This window comes from Pelmatolapia mariae, linkage group LG15, assembly GCF_036321145.2.
Source record: "Pelmatolapia mariae isolate MD_Pm_ZW linkage group LG15, Pm_UMD_F_2, whole genome shotgun sequence".
In the NCBI taxonomy this organism is placed as follows: Eukaryota; Metazoa; Chordata; class Actinopteri; order Cichliformes; family Cichlidae; genus Pelmatolapia; species Pelmatolapia mariae.
Genome location: NC_086240.1, coordinates 19,420,182 through 19,438,612, shown reverse-complemented (window position 1 = coordinate 19,438,612; position 18,431 = coordinate 19,420,182). Strand labels below are relative to the sequence as shown.

The following is an 18,431-nucleotide window of genomic DNA, read 5'->3' as shown; positions in this document are numbered from 1 at the left end:
CTATAGAATCACAACTCTGTTTGCAAGCAGAGGAACCACCTCCTGCTGGGAAATTAAAAAGAGTGCCAGTTTAAGGCCCTTCTTTGTTGGCTTTTCTTCTTAGACTTGGAGAATACATCTATTGTTCGAGGCTGGGACTAGCCAAAAAGCTGCAGTTATTTCTGACTAGCTTCTTAGCAAATTTAGTGTGAAAAATGATATAAAAGTTTATTATAGAAATACAAACAAGTAACTAGATGTACCTGCCCACGAAATATTAGCTTAGAGGGAGCGTTGCTTCATATTCTTGTGTTAGTATGTGGGTGTCTCTGTGTTAGTGAGTGCATCAAGCTATATTCCAGAAGTGTATTCTCCTCTGAGTAACCTTGACCCGTCTGGAGAGGCAGCCTTGCCTCAGCAGCAGCAGCAGCAGCTGTGTCACTTCAACTCAGCATCTTCAGTCCAACCTTAAGGGACCCGGACTGCCCGTGTCCCTGCCCAACCAGGACCCCCCCCCCCCCCCCCCCCCCCCCCCCCCCCCCCACCCCGATGGAACAACCAGCCAGACCTCCTCCCTCTTACCCTCCACTTCTGCCCTGAGCTACCAGCAAACACACATTCATGCCCGTTGTCCGTCATGCATACTGATAAATGTGTTCACTATCAACAGCAGCAGACAGTGGCCTGGATGGCTGGCTGCTTGAGTGCTGACAAAGCCCAGACTCTGCTTACTTGGCCCTGCAGATACAACAGCGGTGGAGACAAACACTGGCCTCCAGCCACTCCCAGTCAGCTCTACATATGTCACATGTTAATGACATCAAGTCTATGGCCACCCACAGACGGCAGCGTACTTGAGGGCAGCAGATTGAGAAATACAATCTTTTCTCCTTCGAACATCAGTCCGATCCCTTCGCTGTGGCACTCACTGCCAAGAGTCTGTCACCTTTCTCCACCTTCTCCAGCCGCAAAGCATACTATCTGACACGATGAGTTTAGTTACTGAGTTATTTAGACTAAAATTTAATTCTACAACACAAATATATCATTAGAATATTTATGATACATGTTTTTCTTCCTGTGAAATAATGAATATTTGTAGCCTGGAGGTTTCCTCCGTTAATTAATTAAGTGAACTAGACTGAAAAGGGAAAGTAAAAGTCATTATTCTAGCGCATGAGTTCATCATTCTGCCTGTGTTCAACTGTTTCACGGGAAGCTCGAGAAGATACCTCTTTGTTTTCGTAGGGACTTCAGCCAAAAACACATTCACTGCTTTAATCCTTATCCCATTAGTGGAGTGAGTGTTGAAAACAGTAAACAGCAGCCATGCTAGACTCCTCCATGTGCAGAAAGGAAACAGTGCAGCATCTTTTGTCAAACATGACTAATTCACTTTTGCCCTTTGTGTGTGTGGGAGCTTTGCCTTTCATATCGATCATGGCTGTGCCAACTGTTTGTTTTGTCTTTTCATATGATGAACCCTGGGCCCTGGGTGAGGCCCCGGCGGAGCTTTGCTCCATGCTAAAGGGCTTTTTGTGAGACAGTGTCACGCTCCCTCGTTCCGGCGAGGCTTCGCGTTTCTTATTATTCATGGCTCTCTCCCCGTTTGTTGAGAAGGCCGGGATCAAACAGGCAGATTTGCCACGCCTGACACCCCTGCTGCTGCAAGTGTGTGTTTTGTGTGTGTGTGTGTGTGTGTGTGTGTGTGTGTGTGTGTGTGTGGGTGAACTCAGCTCGGACTCAGTAATGACAGGATTTGTTAAACAGTAAATTAATGAATAATGAAATATCCAGCACGCGCCTGCCTTGCCTGGAGCACAGTGCCCCGAGCAGGAATTACTCCCAACCGGCACTCGGCTGTCTGCATGCTGGATAACCTGAGCATGCGTGTGTGTGTGTGTGCGTGTGTGTGTGTGTGTGTGTGTTGGATAAGCATTTTTACAGCCCATTGCGTGACAGAACGCCGAGGGGCTTTGCTGATGGGGGCATCCTCGCTCACTTCCTGGCAAAATGACAGACAGGCAGATGCAGCCAGATGCAGACATAACTGCATATAGAAAGGACTGTCAGCGCTGCTCTCATACTTGCATCTATCAAATGTTCTCATTGTCTTCATAATCTCAGTCCCTGTTTGTAACTGGATTACCTCCCCCTAGTCGCGTAACTACCTCTGACACTTTCATAAAAATAAATTTTGCTTATCATTATCACCAATTCATCAGACACAAGTGATTTATATTGTATCGAGCTCCTGGATGTTTTTTTGCAGTTTTAAACGCTCAGCAGCTCGAGAACCCTCCATGCACTGAGAAGTGATCACAGAATTGTGCAGAACTACACAAAAAAGAAACAAAGAAATGCACTTTGTAATTTACACCTATGATATTTAATGAATTTAATGAGCGTTAATGGAAATGTGGCTAGAGGACCTTCAGGGCCTAACACACCTCAGTCTTAACTGTTTGTCCCGTCCAACTTTTCTGTCTTGGACCTTAGGTTAACACCTTAAATTTCTTCTACAATATCACAACAATATTTTAAACACTTCAATAACGCTGGTTTTTAGTTATTGTAGAAGCTGAAATTATTTCTTGTGTGAAAATATTGAGAAAATTGAATTGATTAGTGCCTTGTTATTTGAACATGGGAGGCTGACTGGGACACGTTAGAACATTATTCTGACTCCTCTGTAAACCTGGCTCTTTTTTAAAAATACATTTTCAGTTTAATTATATATTAATCATGTTAAACGTGGATTCATAAAGTATTTTAAAATGGATGTCTGCAGAATTATGTGAGGGGAACATACAGACTGTTCAAATATTTGTAAGCAGTAACAGATGTGACTAAAACACACATCTAATGTTATAGCTTGCACTTATTTTTTGACATCGTTACACACTTTGTCTCCAGGTTGGTCAGATTTCATATGTAACCTTTTAACGATAAACAAAACACTACACAAACCTCATAAACTACTACAAAATCTATCTGGTGATGATTTTTAGTACGTCTTTAAACTGTTTCACATCTATGATAACTAATTAAAAAGAAATAACATTAAAAACAATGTTGGGAAAGAATTAAAAATCTCTAAGAAATGGCAGTTAGACACATGTACAGCTATGTGTCAGCTTAAACATGACTGTTATTTTCTGAGACTTTTACAGTGCACTGATCCTATACCATTACTTTTTGAAAATTGTATCCTCACAGTTATGTCAAAACATAAATCTTAACCTCAAGTTCTATTAATCTTATAAACATTTCTAATTAATGGCGGCTTCTCAGTTCTCTTTGCGTATTCTACACATTTTATCTGTTTCTTTATGCCTTTTTAAAAAAATAATTTTAAACACCAATCTTTGATTTGTGTGCAGGAAACTCCTTAGAGAATATGACAAAAGAAAAACGCAAAGTAACTCCACAGGAAGAGCCTGAACTAAAGCAAGAGAAGCAAGGTCCCATATGCAGAACCAACTTTGTAGGTAATGGAAAAAGAAAACCCTGAAGTAATATTTTAAAGAGAGAAATCCAGAGTTAATTATCACTATAAAACAGTCACATTTCATGCACAGTGTTCTTCTGTATGTCCTTTTACTTTATTGCCATGTCTTTATGCTGTTTAGATTATTTTTTCAGCACCAGTGCTGCACTTGTCACACCTACTGCACACCTTTGTCCAGTGCAATCGTGTTTAATCCTGTTTCTTATAAATCAATTCTGCGATACTTTTTGTTTTCAGATATAGGTCCTTAAAACTGTAGGACACACAGTGAACCATCTGCTGCGAATCAATCGAAACACAGTCTATCTTTTTTGATTAACGGTGGAATGTAGGGCGACATTAAAATTTCAATTAAACTATTTTATATCGAGTGCCTTTAATTATTATTTAAATCGACGCTGTCACACTTATCGTGCGGTCTGAGCTAATTTGTTTAAAAGCCAGGTTTCTCCTCGCGTTTGTTGTTTTGTTGTTTTTGGCTTATTTGTTTGTTTTTCCAGCGGACCTGCCGTTCTTGTGGCCACTGATGCTCAGCAGCTTCCTGCCTTTGTTGAACGGGAATCGCTCGCGGACATGCGGGTGCTGAACTCTGCACCTGCGTCACGCAGCGTTCCACTCTACGGGTCACAGTGAGCCCGCGGGCTCCCTCTCTTCCCTCTCTCTTGCCTTATTTTCTTCCTTCCACTGTCTCTTTTTCTCATTAGCTTTCTTTCTGTGGCCCTCTCTGCTTTTCGCTGCGCGTCTCGCGCTCACTCGTCATTAGCACACCGGCGGTAGATCCCCACCGCAGAAGAGAAGCGAGCCCGCGAGGCACGATTCTGTTCCCCATGTGCGCGTGTGAGAGAGAAGCCTCTCTCTGAAAAAAGGGCCTCACTGGCTGGAAAATACAGCCAATTATCTCCCTGGAATAAGACAGTATCCATCATGGTGCGTGCATGTGCGTGCGCGCGGGCGGGCGTGTTTTCAGACCTTGCAATATATGGACATTTTAAACCTCGCAAGGCTATTACTTATAGAATAATAAAACAGCAATAACAGCATGAATAATAAGAAGAATGATACTTTAAGGGTATATAATATTCATGACCACAAAACAATCAATAATCAGCAGTTTCTGGGAGTATATGTAGTTCATTAAAGAAATAAAGCCTGCCCTCCCCAATTAGCATTACAACTCCAGATGGTGTAACCAAACAGCAAACAATTAACTTGCAGTTATGCACTCACAGGCCGATTTAATGCCTGGTTAATTAGGATTAAAGTGGCTCCATCCCTCTTTTTGAATTTATGTGCTGACTTTTTTATTTGCAGTTGCAAAAGTTGCGCCTTTAAATATCCGTAAGTCCAGCAGTTTTCTCGTTTTATTCCTGGCAGAAAGATAAAGATACTAAGAGAAATATATGCAGTATCATACCCCTTTGCAATTTAAGTCCGTAATATTTAAATGGGAGAAAATATAGTTTACCAGAAATGTGGTCAGGGGACCTTTAGGGCCTAACACACCTTAACCTTAACTGCTTATCTTGGCCCTAGAGTAAGGGCTTTTCTGTTCTGGAATCTACTTGAAGCTCTTAAATTACCTCACAACTGCAACAATAATGCTGGTCTTTTGGCGATTTGCTCTTGTAAAAAGTTGTGTTTACTTCTCCTCTGAAGATGGGGAAAGCTGTGAATTGACTTGTGTCTAATTTTTGAGGGAATTGCATTGTAAAGTTCCTTTGTTGTCTCCTTTGTTGGCCCAAATTTCTATATTTTCAGTTTAATCCTATAGTCATAAAAATGTTAAAAATGGGAGTTAGCAGAGTCGTGTGCCATTCAACTGTTTTTAAGGAATGTATTCAATATGATTGACACGCGTATCTCTTGTTATAGATAAGGTCTGAAACGTCCCATAGCTAAATCAGTACCCATCGATAATCTCTAAGGTAGTGAGTTTTGTTGTGTTATCCTTTTAGAGTGAACAAAACACTAAACACAAAGCTGAAGGGAAGAAGATGGAGAAGCTTGATGCTAATGTATCTCTAAAATTTGGAATACAATTCGTCAGTGTAGCCAGTCATTTATTTGTGTGGTTCGGTGTTTTCATTGGCCCCCATTTAGCAGATATCAGTCTTTTTTTCCTCCTACACCCAAAGATGCCTGACCTGTGAATCTGACTTATTACACAGTGAACAACAGTGTTAAAATCCTGGCATCAATCCACTTCCGGTCATTCAGAAAGTTGAATTTTCTTCCAGAAAGCTGCTCTTCTTCAATATTTCATAATACAAATGAATACAAGTTGAACCCCAGCCTTTACCGAGACTCTGCTTTGGAATTTCCCTGGAGAAAAGGCGCAGGCTGCACACCTCGCATAATAAAACACATGGTTTATTATCAATATGATAGAAATGAAATCACTGGACAATTAGAAGCATGTCTACCCATCATCAGCACCATGACAACAGCTCTATAAGAACAGAAAAACACTGGATGAGTCCTGTCCCCCAAACGGCTCACAAAGGTCAAATCACAGATTAATAGGCCTACTCCAAAATAGCTGGCGCACCTATTTACACAGCCATCCATTTAAATTAATATAAATAAATATTTACACACATAAATTAACACCTCCCCTCCTCTCCCTCCTCTTGTGTTAAATAACCAGACAACCCTGTTTCACATATAGATTGCTCATCACCCAATCTCACAATGCTTTTTCTGTGTGAAGACAAACACACACACACACACAGACAGGCACACACTCACTCAGGCGCACAGACACAATGTTGTTTGTTGGCTGCTCACAGCATCTCAGTCTCACAGGATGCAGGCAGGGGGAGCGAAATGAATGTAACACAGTAACCACCATGTCCTCAGGGGAATGAAAAGAACGTAACACAGATGAAAAATCCCTCTGTGCTCTCTGACACTGGCCCACGGGTGTCTTCCTCTGCCTTTTTCTCTCTGCCGAGCCTTCCCCTTCCTCCTCCACCTCAGCCCCGTGCGTGGCAGGTCAGTCGCAGGGGTGTAAAGCTAGAAGTAACGGTGTAACGCCTCTGTCTGTGTGTCTGCCTCCTTCTCAGCTCTCGATCATCACTCCCCTCCTTCTCCTGCTTCATTTCCGCTGCTTCTCCTCTTTGTCGCCGGTCTTGCCAGCATCCCCGTGCCGGTTGTTGGGAGGGTTGTTGAGAAACATCTTGTCGAGTCCTTTGAGAGCCTCGGTGAGGTAGTTCTGCAGGGCGGTGAGTGCAGCGCAGATGGCGGGTGAACCAAAACCATGCGTGATTAAGGAGAAGTGGGAGAGGCAGCTCTGGATGCCAGGCTCCAGGATGGGGGTGGGCCTTGAGTTGCCCAGGGGAGTCCTGTCCTGGGCCAGCAGGTCTGTGAACTCCTTACACAGCTGTCTGCAGGAGAGAAGACACAACAAGACGTCAGGAGGGAGCTCTGCATCATCTTAGGCTTTCCCCAAAAGGGTTTTTGGAAAGCTGATATATGACAAATAACTGCCAGTTTGCTGTCATTAAAACAAAACACTGATGATTTATTCAGGATTTCCTCAAGAATGTTATTAATGACAAAGCTGACACAAAATGCAGAGCAGACAACATCATATTAAAAATCTCTAAAAGCCAATATTCGAAAATTACCACACAGGCACAATAAAGAACATCCCTCAGAGCCCAAGACTTCCTTGGGGCCCCAAAACATTAGCTGCACATAATTAGATTTGAATTTTGATTATTGAAATTCTTTGTAGGCATTTTTAACACTAGAGCTTTATAAAGTAGATCTAACACTTTACCTGATCCTACAGTACTTAAGACTTTCCGAGTCCCATTCCAGATGTAAAGTGTGTAGGCATGCCTAATTGCAAAATGTAACTAAATGTCCCCCAAGAGCAGACTGAGAGCTTCCTCAGTGACAGTGAGGGAATTTTGTTGCATTGATTGCAGACTTTCCTCCAGCTCTTCTGGAAACCGCAGTGAATACAATCAGTTCATATGCTGGAATCACATGTTGCTATTTCACAGTTCAGTGTTTGCAAAAAGAAACAAATTGACTCAAATCTCCATGCTGGTTTGACTTTCACATTTTTGGAAAATCATGCCCTGTAGCAGTGGTTCTCAAACTGTGGGTCATAAAACCACAGCAGGTGGGGCGAGGAAGACCAGGGGGGGGGAAAATGGTATGAAACTAATTTCATTGTTGAGTTTGCTGACACAATTGTGCAGTGTTTTATCAAACTAAAATTCAAGTTGGATCATTTTTTATTTTTAAAAGTGTGGGGTGTAGGGTGTGATCCATCCCCCCCCCCCCCCCCCCCCCCCCCAGCTTTTGAAAGGGGCACATTAAAAAAAAGTGGGACAACCACTTCCCTGTTGAAACACAACTCAAAGACAGTAATGTTGGAGGCATGAATGCTAAACTGCAATGTTAGTTTTAGACTTCCCTAAAATGAAAGCAATACCACTCAAACTAAAACTGCTTGCAGAATAGAGCGCTGTGCACCGAGTAGGCTGCATTAAGTTTTCAGCAGTTTAGTAGACGGCTGAAATAATGCAAAGCAAACTGTATAGATGCGAACTTGGAAAAGACCCCCAAAATTATTCAGAACAGTTCCAAAACCCAGACTAATGAAATTCTTTAGCAGCTCCTAAAGGCGGCACAGCTCTACCCACCTTTCCAGAAAGGAAAGAATACATAAAACAGCTCATTTTATAATTTGAAAAATTGAAGCTTATTTTAAAATGTAACGCATTGGAAGAGGAAGATGATTGTGTGTGTGTGTGTATTTTTAAAATTCCATTCAGTATTATTTATTTAGAACAAATTGATAGTAGCCATCATTAGTGTTGCGTAACCATATCCCTCTAAATTGAAATTTACAGTTTTTGTTTTGTTTTGTTTTTTTGTCACTAAATGTTTAGACTCGGAGAACATTTTTCAAAAGCTAAATTCACATATTTCCATAGTATGAGGATGAAGGCTAAGGTTACTTATCATCACTCAGAATGACCTAAACGTCACAGAGTAATGTTATATATTAAAGACCTCACGACCTCACAGAGAAAAACCCACCACTCTGACGACTCCCTTTTGATCGTGTTCAATGAATAAACTTAACAGAACAAAAATTAACTGTATTATGACTTATCCCAAGGGAAAAAATCATGCTTATACCTTTATTTTTTTTAACTCTTTTGAATGAAATTCCCAGTGCTCCCCCCTTGAACCCTTACATATTTTCTTTTAGTTTTGCCTTGTTTAACTCTGTTTAACTCTCATGAACACAGAATGAACATAAAAGCAGTCTGTGATTAACACCTGCACCTGGACACAGGGAGAGCAAGAGTTCAGTTCTAGCATGGGTGTTTGTGTTTTTATGTATATTATAAGCATTTTACCATTCCTATTTCCCTATTTTTGTAGAGAAGATAAACATTTTCTTCCTAACTACTTTTGACACTTAAAACGTGTATTGAATTACATACAATTCAGTACAATTGAATTGTATGTAATTCAATCATTCTCAAAGATCAGTCATTCTGATCTATGAGGATGTGAAATACAGTGATATAGCAGAACCCAGAGAAACAAGGGTAATTTCATATATTACATATTTCCATAATGGAGAAAATGCATACCCCTTCAGTGAAAATAATGCAAAAATCATCCGATTAAGAGTTTTCTAAATGAATAACTAATATTTAGATATAAGGATGTGTGGTTAGTAACATGGATCTTAATTTTTCATTGGATTTCAAATGCAACTGTAAAAGAAAATAACCTATTCACCTAGTTCTCCTTGTTAAATCATCCCCTGGTTTTAGGCCCACATTTTAAATTCAAGAGACCTCCTTCTCCCTCTTCCTCCCCCCTTTCACAGATTCATACTTGCACAGCCCGTGCGCACACACCCTGTAAGCGGCCTAAGGGCAGAGCTCCAGCAAATGAGTGACAGGCTGTGCAGGCCGAGCCCAGCTGGGGTTAGGGGAGTAGAGAGGAGAAGCCGCCACCCCGGGCTACACTCAAGGCTCTCGCTGTTGTTTTCTGACGACTTGAAACACTCCACTGCTAAATAATGAATTTCTAACAGGCAGCACTGATGCACAGTATTGGAACAGGTTTCAATCTGAGCATCAGACATCCACCACCAAACACATTGTACATACTGAGCACCACACAAACACACACTCACACACACATAGACGGGCAGATGGTTTATGCAGGCCAGCAGACAACAACACTTATGCAAGCTAAAAATATAAGCTTCCTGAGTGGAGGACTTGGAAGAACTCTAATTCCACTAAGTCCACATTTATAAATTAATTTCAAATCTTCAACACTTATTTAGAAAAAAAAACTATCTTGCCCATGTGCACTCAGAAGAGCCTTAATTAAATTCCAGGATCTCCTAATTATTAATAAAAAATATATCAGTACAAGTAACTTTACAAAAGTGCAAATAAAACAGATGATCTCTAAGACCAGAAACTGAGGTCAGATATAGAAACATCAGGGTTTGTGTTTATAGGCTGTGTTAATAGTGCCCCACCTCACCTCAAGATTATTCTGTGAAAAAGCTGCTTGTAAGGAAGCTAATGTGTGCACAATTTGTCCTGATAAAAAGGGTAAAACCGATGTCTTGTTAATTTTGTTTAAGATTCTTGGCTTTATTTTAGCTCATTTCCTAAATACTTGACCTGACTTTAACTGCCCTGTTTTTTCTGCATTGCAGTTTTTTTCCCAGTCAGCCATTTAAATACAAGTTAGATATAGTTCAGTGGGTTTCATTAAAAAAATATCACAATTTCCTCTCCAAATGTCACTAAGGCAGAGTGGACTATAGGATAAGGCACAGAGTATAGCAGGGGTTCACGCCCTCTGGGTTTCTTAAAATGGACCATAAAGGCCCCAGGAAATGAGACTGGCCTTAATTTCATAATAATTTAATTCTCCCTAAATGTACCTATTTGCAGAAAGTGATTACCCTGTGCTATTCAGAATTTATGTGTAAATGTTATGCAATTTCAATGAACAACAAAACACAAGGACAACAGAAATGCTACCAAAAGGCAATAATGATGTGTAAACCTTGTCTAATGGAAAAAATCTGAAACATTTAAATTGCAACAACAAGTCTGAATTAGAAGCATCTGAGACATATTGACCCAAATATTTAACTTCATTTCTCTTGTTGCTCTTTTGTTGTTTGTTGGATTTTTACTCCTTGTTTCTTTGCTGACTTTAAGTATTGCAAGGTGGTTTAGGGCCCAGTCTTTCTGACACCTTACTTTCAACAATGTCCTGCTGTGTCTGAATGTGTCCTAATACCTAAAAAAGTCATTTGAATTATAATTCAGCGTTACGTTCTCGCACTTCAATCCCATCATCATCCTCCATCCACTTCTATATGATGCAGTGCAGACAGTCTATATCCTGTATGAGAGAAAACACCCATAAAGGCTATGAGAGAACAGAATCTAATCAAACGCTCCATCAAACTCACTTTGTCGCCAGCAGCATGTTTTTCCGCGTGTGCAGCTCGTTGGGGTCCGCGTGCTGCCGGTTGAGGTACTCGCTCACGGCTTTGGTGGGAAACTCCGTCTCGCAGATGTAACCGAAATCCCGAGCCAGGTGGACCGCTTCACCTGTGGGGGGAGGTATTAGATGTATTATATATTGCAACTGTAAATATAAATATAAATACAAACGAACAAGATCTTTCCGTTCACGAGATACTGGCTTCAAAAAAAAGTATGAGTATTGTCAGGTGTCATTTAATTATTCTTATTATCATTTTTAACTCATTAACGTCACTGACTAAAAGCCGTATCTTTTTAGGCAGAAACCTCCCACAGTTGTCCTCTCAGCTGACTCAAAAACACTTAAAGCGTTTTAAGTTTTTTATTTATTTATTTTTATCATGTAAATTAAACATTAGTACCTTTTACTTGCTAACTAATATTCAAAATGATCCACCTTATTTTGGGTTATACTGTACAGGCACGAATAAAACAGTCGTGCAGTTTATACATTTAAAAGTAAGTCGTCATCACTCAAAAGAAATACTTTCTTTAAAAAGTAAATTCACGTTACCTGTTTTTAGTAAGACACAGACACTCGGTCTATATGTTGGTGTAGCCAAAGGGATGGGCCCAACCTCCAGTCTTTAATCCGTTAATTTAGCAGCCTCAAACACATCTATCGGTAATGAATATTTCCCTGGCTACATTTTAACAGACATTTTATGAATAAAGGCGCATTTTCAAGCATGACTTTTATAATCCCAGATTTTTTCAATTCATATATTTTTTCTCGAGTTTTCACATGATAGAAACTTAAAAAAAAGGGTTTTTTTTCTTATCTATTTTTTGATAAATGACACTATATTGAGTTGTGCTCATAGCCAGAAATCCAGTTACAGGGAGTTGTGGCGGTGTAAGGGGGAAGCAGAAGGGGAATCCTGAAACTCTTGAAAACAATAATAAAAAAATAAAATTAAAATAAAGATTTGGCTTTTATCACCAAAAAACGAGTCAGTCACCTTCCACGAGAGATGTTAGTAGTGTGACATTGGCAGCTTTGCGTCTCCCAGCAGGTAGATTCAGTCCAATCTTCTCCAGCTTTTCTCTCAGGCATTTCCCACCGTTTTTAGACTTTGCTCTGCAGAAAAAAGGAGGAAAGCATATGAACTGTATTTAAAGTAAAAGTTACGGCGCACACATGTTTGCGAAATGTCATAAATCGCTCCAAATTAACAAACAATGTATTAATGTGTGCTCTGGACAACATTTATTTAGCTTGATCTCGTCTCCCAGTTAATGTTAAAAAAATCTATATGGCATAGCTTTTCATGCTTCTCGTAGTTTCATTAATAGCTGCTCCTGCAAATTAAATGCACACAAGTTTTTTCCTCATAGTTTCTAGAGGTTATTCCTGAACTCCACGTTGTGCGTCAACATGCTTTAAGGCTACATCCGTACCTTCTCAACACGCCCCCCAACAAGGAGGCGTTGAGGCACTCGGGCGGGGACAGTCTCCTCTGCACTTCACCTACGGTCACTTTATACTTTGAAGTGGAGCTGAGCAGCGACAGGCGGCCTGGTACCGAGCAGAACACCTCGTTTATGTTCACGGTCACTCCTCCGATCAGCCCGTCCTTACCGAGCATCAGGGAGCCCACGTTCTTGGGTGGCATGGGGACTGAAAGAGGAAGGTTAGAGTGGATTTCTTACATAACATGCTTTCACATTCAGGGGGCACAAGTTTGAAATCTTTACATCACTCCTCTGTGCCAAACTTTGCTCAGTGAGACCACGCGCGCTCAGGGGGCGGCCCTGGCCTAATGAAGCGCCCACGTGCCGGGCATTTGCTGTTATTTAATGTCGCGCGACATTCTCATTACAGCGTTATCGATTGTTGATTGGCTCACGTTCTCAAATCGCATTAACCACCTCCCTGTCTTTTCTCCACGGCCGGTTTAACACCCACCAGCAGCACTGGATGCTTCTTCATCCCGCGCGCTAATGCTCTTGTTAATGTCGTGAAGTAAAGGGGAAACCGCCAGCCAGCCTGCCTCGTGGATGCACGCATATAAGGGCCAGTGCGAGGGGGTTTTGATGGCTCCACGGGGGATAATGCCGCAGATTAGCTCTAAACGAGCTCACGAGATCTCCGTGAGCGATGCCATTTATTACATCAGCGGCTTAAATGCCCCGCGGGGAGCTCAGTCACTCAACATCCCGTAACTAAATCACCGCACATCATCAGAGCGGCAGCGTGGCAGCCTGTCAGCGACACACTGCCTGATAGTCAATATACCAGGGTCGTTACCTCGGCTTCAGACTCCTCATCCCGGCCCCCAAAATACGGGAAACTCCATGAATAGACTCGACGAGAACGCCTTTTCCAGTTAAGGTCACAACCATACTGATCATGACATTTCCCGAGGGACTGGGCCGGAGGTTACACACATATCCATACAATAAATCATTATAATTCATAAGAACCTATCCAAACATCCCAGGAGTGAAGAAACCCAAATAAATTGTCTTGAGAATAGAGCGCGCGTATTTCCTCTTTCCACCTGTGATACTCTTCAATTATTACTATTTTTTTAAAGTAAGGCCACATTGCCCAGAGAACAGAGATGTGTGTCTTTGTATTAAAGAGAGAATGTGTGTTTCTACCTTTCTTTATCACTGATTGATCCAGGATGCTCGTCCCGTTGGTGTCATCAGCGGTCTGTTTAAAAAAGAGAGGAGATAAATGCAAAACATTCAACCCTGCTGTACACAAAGTTAACCAGTGATTTACCTGACAAGCCTCAATCACACAGTCCAGCAAAAACAAAAAAGAAAAAGAAAAAAAAGAAAAAAGATTCATGTTAGGTTTCAAAAGGAGGGGGCGGAATACACGTTTGAGCTATTTGTTTTCAGACATCGGTCCAATCTAGCTCATAATGCAGTGCTTTCATTCATCACGACGTGGTTAGAAGCAGCTATTCCCACACATTCAAACCCCCATCATTCATCAGTGTCATTCATCATCTTGCCAAATAAATTGTTAAATAGACCGGGTGTTGTCACGAATGCGTCACAGCCAAATACAAAGAAACAAATATACAAAAACAAATTTATATGGGGGTTAATAAATGCAAAACACAAACACGGAAAGCCCGAAATGAGAATCTATTGTGGAGGTTAAATGGCAAACACTTCGTGATGGCTGTGCCCTGAGGGGGGAAACGAGTAGAAAATGAAAATCCTACACAGCTTTACAATAAACCTATTTCACTAAGTCTTTAGTATCTCGCTCTGTGAATTTATAGCGTTTTAGCAGCAAAGCAAGACTCTAAGAAAGAAAATAAGCAGCAAGTAATAATAATAATAATAATAATAATAATAATAATAATAATAATAATAATAATAATAATAATAATAATAATAATACATATTGCGTTAAAAACGAAAGTAAAAAATATTCTTTACTTTGTTATAATTTAATGTCATTTGATCTGCGTAATTTGTTATCTTCATTGAAAACTATGTCTAACGTGTTAAACTACGTTAAAATGAAATTTTAAATAAACCGCGAGGAACATTTAATTTATTGCCTAAAGCCAGATTTATGATGCTTTATTTGCAAACATATGTTTCTCTTTTGATTTTTAAAAAAGGCTTTCTTGGGTATCTCAAGTCTTTATTTTTTTTCTTTTCTTTTTTTTTTTTAAAGCTTTGAGCCATTTCCGTTTGGCTACAGCTGCTGTGAGCATCCAGCCCTGAGGGAGCTGCCCCAAGTTCACTGACCTTAACTCTAAAGGCACGAGAGTCATGCGTAGACAATGAAAAAGACAACTGTCAACATATAGCCTTTCTTTTCTTCCAGTGAAAATTAGTTTCCATTTTATTTATTGCTTATTTTTGGTTGTTGTAAATGTGTCTTTTTTAGTTCAAATTGAAGTGTTTTTGTTGTCAGGGGAAATGGGGAAATTAATCGTTATAATGTACGTTGTTTATATCTAAAAACTATGAACTATTCAATAAATTGTCGTGTAAAAGTAGGGCGAATTTTCTCCTTGGTGGTTCAAGTCTGAGGATTTGCCATTGTCTGCCTGTTCTTAAACATGATTTCTAAAAATGATATGACATAATGGGAGCAGGAAAATCTGAAATTATGTTATATGTGCACTTCAATCTCTGCAAATCTCAGCTGTGCCTTTAACTTACCGGAATATCCTCCATACCGTGCAGCCCGTGTAGCAGTCCGTCTCCCATACCGGGCTCCAGTCCGGGGTGAGCGGAGTGAAGAAGCACATCAGGCCGTCTTACACCTCCGTAGTCCCGCCGTGGGTCCAACCCGGATAGCTGGGGCAGCGAGGCCCGAGGCTGCGCCAGCAGAGCGGAGCTCTCCATCCGGTCCCCCGTGGGGTCTTGCCGCTGACGGGCTCCCCATGCTCCCTGTTGGCTCTGGTGCAGGGAGTTCAGGGAGTATGGGTCGCTGACGTGGGAGTACGGATCCTGGCTCTGGTAGTGAGCGAGCGGCTGGTACGGCGGAGGAAAGTACGGCGGCTGGAAGTCCGAGGAAGGCGCGTGAGACAGCGGTGGCGCGCTGGAGTAGGGTCCCGCATGCGACACTGAACCCAGCTGGGACAGCCGCGAGCTGTGGCTCGAGACACCGTCATGCCGGTCCTTGAACAGGATGCAGAAAAGAACAGAAAAAATTGAACCAGTTGTAGAACTGGAAGTACAATTTAAAGAAACGAAGGCCCAAGATCATTTTGCAAATTGCCTCTGGTGATGTAGCCAAAGAAGCCTAACTGGCACTGAAACTCCTGAACAAAAACACATAAGAGCCTGGAGGAAAAAAATGTCACAGCCTAAATTAAACTGTCTCACAACTAAAAACCTGCCAGCCATATCTACGGGATTCACCGTTTGCGCAAACGAATTCTGAAATACTCTGAAGAAAACTCACCGCGGTAGAGTAGGGATGAACTAACATCTGTAAACCTTCTGCCGGTGTATCACAAGCGGGCTCACGGTAGAATAGCGGTGTAGGACGGAGCGTGTAGGGCCGATACAGCCAAAATCATTCCAGGTAAGAATGAAGAGTATCTGCAGGCACGGCCCGATCTACAACTCCATACAGAACCTTCCTCCGCCCGGAGCTGCCGCCGCTCTGAGTGTGAGCACCGAGCTCCCTCCTCTACCCCCGGTATACGGTGTAATTGTTATTCATGACTGAGACTTACAGGAATATTAATGTGCGCGAGGCAGGGGACTGGCGACACATGGAGCGTGAAGCCTTTCGCGCAACCGTGAGTGACGTTGAAATTCCGTGGAGAGCCGAAACGACGCGCGAACAGCAGGAGATTGAAAGAGGACTCTCTCTCGCAGGAGAAAACGAACAGGGTATCCAGACCCGTGAGGAATCCTCTGTCACATAAAATACCGCTCTGGGGCCCCTTTATGTGTAAAAGCTGACGCAATAAAGAGCACTTTCTTGCCAGTGGAGACACTTTTGCGCAAATAATTTCTGTGCAAACAGACTTTTTACGTTAAAGAAACCAATAGAAGACAATATGGCAATAAAAACAGGCCTTGTTGGGTCGACTATGAGACGATTAACACCAGGTTTTCAAGTTCTCTTCCAGCCGGGTTAGTCAACGCCAAACACAGCGGAAATGCATCCACTAAAGCAAAAAAAAGGGAGAAAAGAACTTTGAGCGGACGCACAAACCCACAGTAACCGCAAAAGAGCGCATTAGCCGCTTTCAGATTTTACTCTGACTTTTCACCCCAACTTCACCCCACCACACTCACACTCTTGAAATTTTAAGGCAGCTCAAGTCATATTGCAGCTGCCAACCGAAAACAAACGCACACCCGAGACAAGGCAGGACGCGTGAGGGGCTCGTGTGAACTCAGAAGCAGCGATTAAACTTTGCATTGTAGACCGTTCAGCCTCTCCTCTTTGCCCTCTTGGGTGACTTGTTTAACAACATTATAGCCTCCCCTCCTTCGCGCCGTGGGAGAAAAACCATGTGTGGCACGAGACAAGGGCTTCCCACCGGGCTCAGCCGAGGGGCCTCGCGAGCTATACCCTTTCTTCGTCTGCTTTGTGCTCGAGCCCATTCAGCGCGAGCCGGTGCAGCGTTTGCGCCCCCGCGCGCGTTGTATTTCTCACTTTTTTCTTTCTCCTTTCCCCTCACCGTTTTTTTTAAATGATTGTTCTGGGATCAAAGCCAAGTCATTTACATACTCCATAGGCTACACATCATCACCCTGCTCTGACACAGCGGTTCTCCACCTTATTTGTCTTTCGCTGTAATTTAAAAATGTCAAAATGAGCTTTTCATTAGTTACTGGGTCACGTTGAGGTCCTGGGAATGAACTTATAGTCCTTGCACCTTATTATTTTTTTTATTATGTTAAAAAAGATATTTAGATTGCTTTAAATATTAATTTACTCCAAAGCCCAAAGTAAAATCTAACTGATTACAACCCTCATGTAGGCAGTGTCACATATTTTATGTACCCAAAACTGAACACTGCACCACAGCGACAAGCACAGCTTAAAATAATGTGAGCACTTGAAAACATTTCAGCACAAATTAATCCGTTTTATGCCTGAATAAATCTGTCATGTGCCAAATGGTTCTCCAATTCATATTCACAGTCACCGCAACATAAATACGAGGCCTTAAAGCCTCGTGGAAAACACTTCACTCAACAGCATCCAACAAATGAACTCCAAAAGCATGTCTAATAACTTCATTTAGTCTATTTCCCCCGAGTCACAAACAGCTGGACGGTAACGTTACCTCATAAATATCTTCATACTTGACATTCTCAACTAGTTTCCACAGCATGGTCGCTTCTCCGGTGTCGGTAAACCGAATGCAGCCAAGTGAAGAAGGGATGCCTCAACTCTCTCTCTCTCTCTCCCTCTCTCGCTCTCTCTCCCTCCCTCTCCCTCCCTCCCTCCGCCCTCCGTACCTTCAGACAGGCTTTGTGAATGGGGAACCCCTGTATGGACTCCACTGCTGTAACATTATATAATAATAATAATAATAGGGCGGGTTAAAAGCAGCAGGTAACTTTAATACACGAGTGTGATGTGTATCTTCGTACACACCGCTCAACCACATATAGATTGTTTACTTGTTGGACACTTATGCAACTCTTATGCATTGTTAGATATTTTTTGTACCTTGACTTTCGTCTCTTTCACTGTAAATGTTTCTAATCATGTGTGATTAAAAAAAAAACAACGAAATTAAATAAATAAAAATGATTAATTAGGTCGTTATCTAATGGAACACTAATGGGATACTTAGTAGATTTCTACATACACATGTGACAATGTCATAAAGTTTAATTTTTTTCTCAACATTTCTTTTGCATCTATTTTGTAATATTTCTTTACATAAAACATACCCATAAAATCCATA

At 41.6% G+C, this 18,431-nt stretch overlaps 1 protein-coding gene across 2 annotated transcripts; it reads right to left on the bottom strand.

The window, feature by feature from the left end:
- Window positions 1–5,826: 5,826 nt before the first annotated feature.
- tfap2b (transcription factor AP-2 beta) lies at window positions 5,827–17,877 on the bottom strand. 2 transcript variants are annotated; one of them, XM_063495968.2, is made up of 7 exons: window positions 17,802–17,877; window positions 15,205–15,666; window positions 13,666–13,720; window positions 12,460–12,679; window positions 12,021–12,139; window positions 10,983–11,124; window positions 5,827–6,876 (listed from the first exon to the last, which is right to left on the bottom strand). In XM_063495968.2, exons 1-7 carry the CDS (start codon window positions 17,847–17,849, stop codon window positions 6,588–6,590), a joined length of 1,335 nt encoding a protein of 444 aa, XP_063352038.1. In that variant the 5' UTR covers window positions 17,850–17,877; the 3' UTR covers window positions 5,827–6,587. The 2 variants fall into 2 exon arrangements, with proteins under 2 accessions (XP_063352038.1, XP_063352039.1); XM_063495969.1 differs by lacking the exon at window positions 17,802–17,877 and adding an exon at window positions 15,953–16,468 and having other exon boundaries at window positions 5,828–6,876.
- Window positions 17,878–18,431: the final 554 nt, after the last annotated feature.

Excerpts from the sequence above, each read along its gene's own strand:
- tfap2b (XM_063495968.2), bottom strand. The coding sequence starts at position 17,849 with ATGCTGTGGAAACTAGTTGAGAATGTCAAGTATGAAGATATTTATGAG. Across the intron at positions 15,667-17,801 it reads AGTATGAAGATATTTATGAG|GACCGGCATGACGGTGTCTC; the intron begins GTAACGTTACCG and ends ATCCTGTTCAAG. Across the intron at positions 6,877-10,982 it reads AACATGCTGCTGGCGACAAA|ACAGCTGTGTAAGGAGTTCA; the intron begins GTGAGTTTGATG and ends TCTCTCCTGCAG.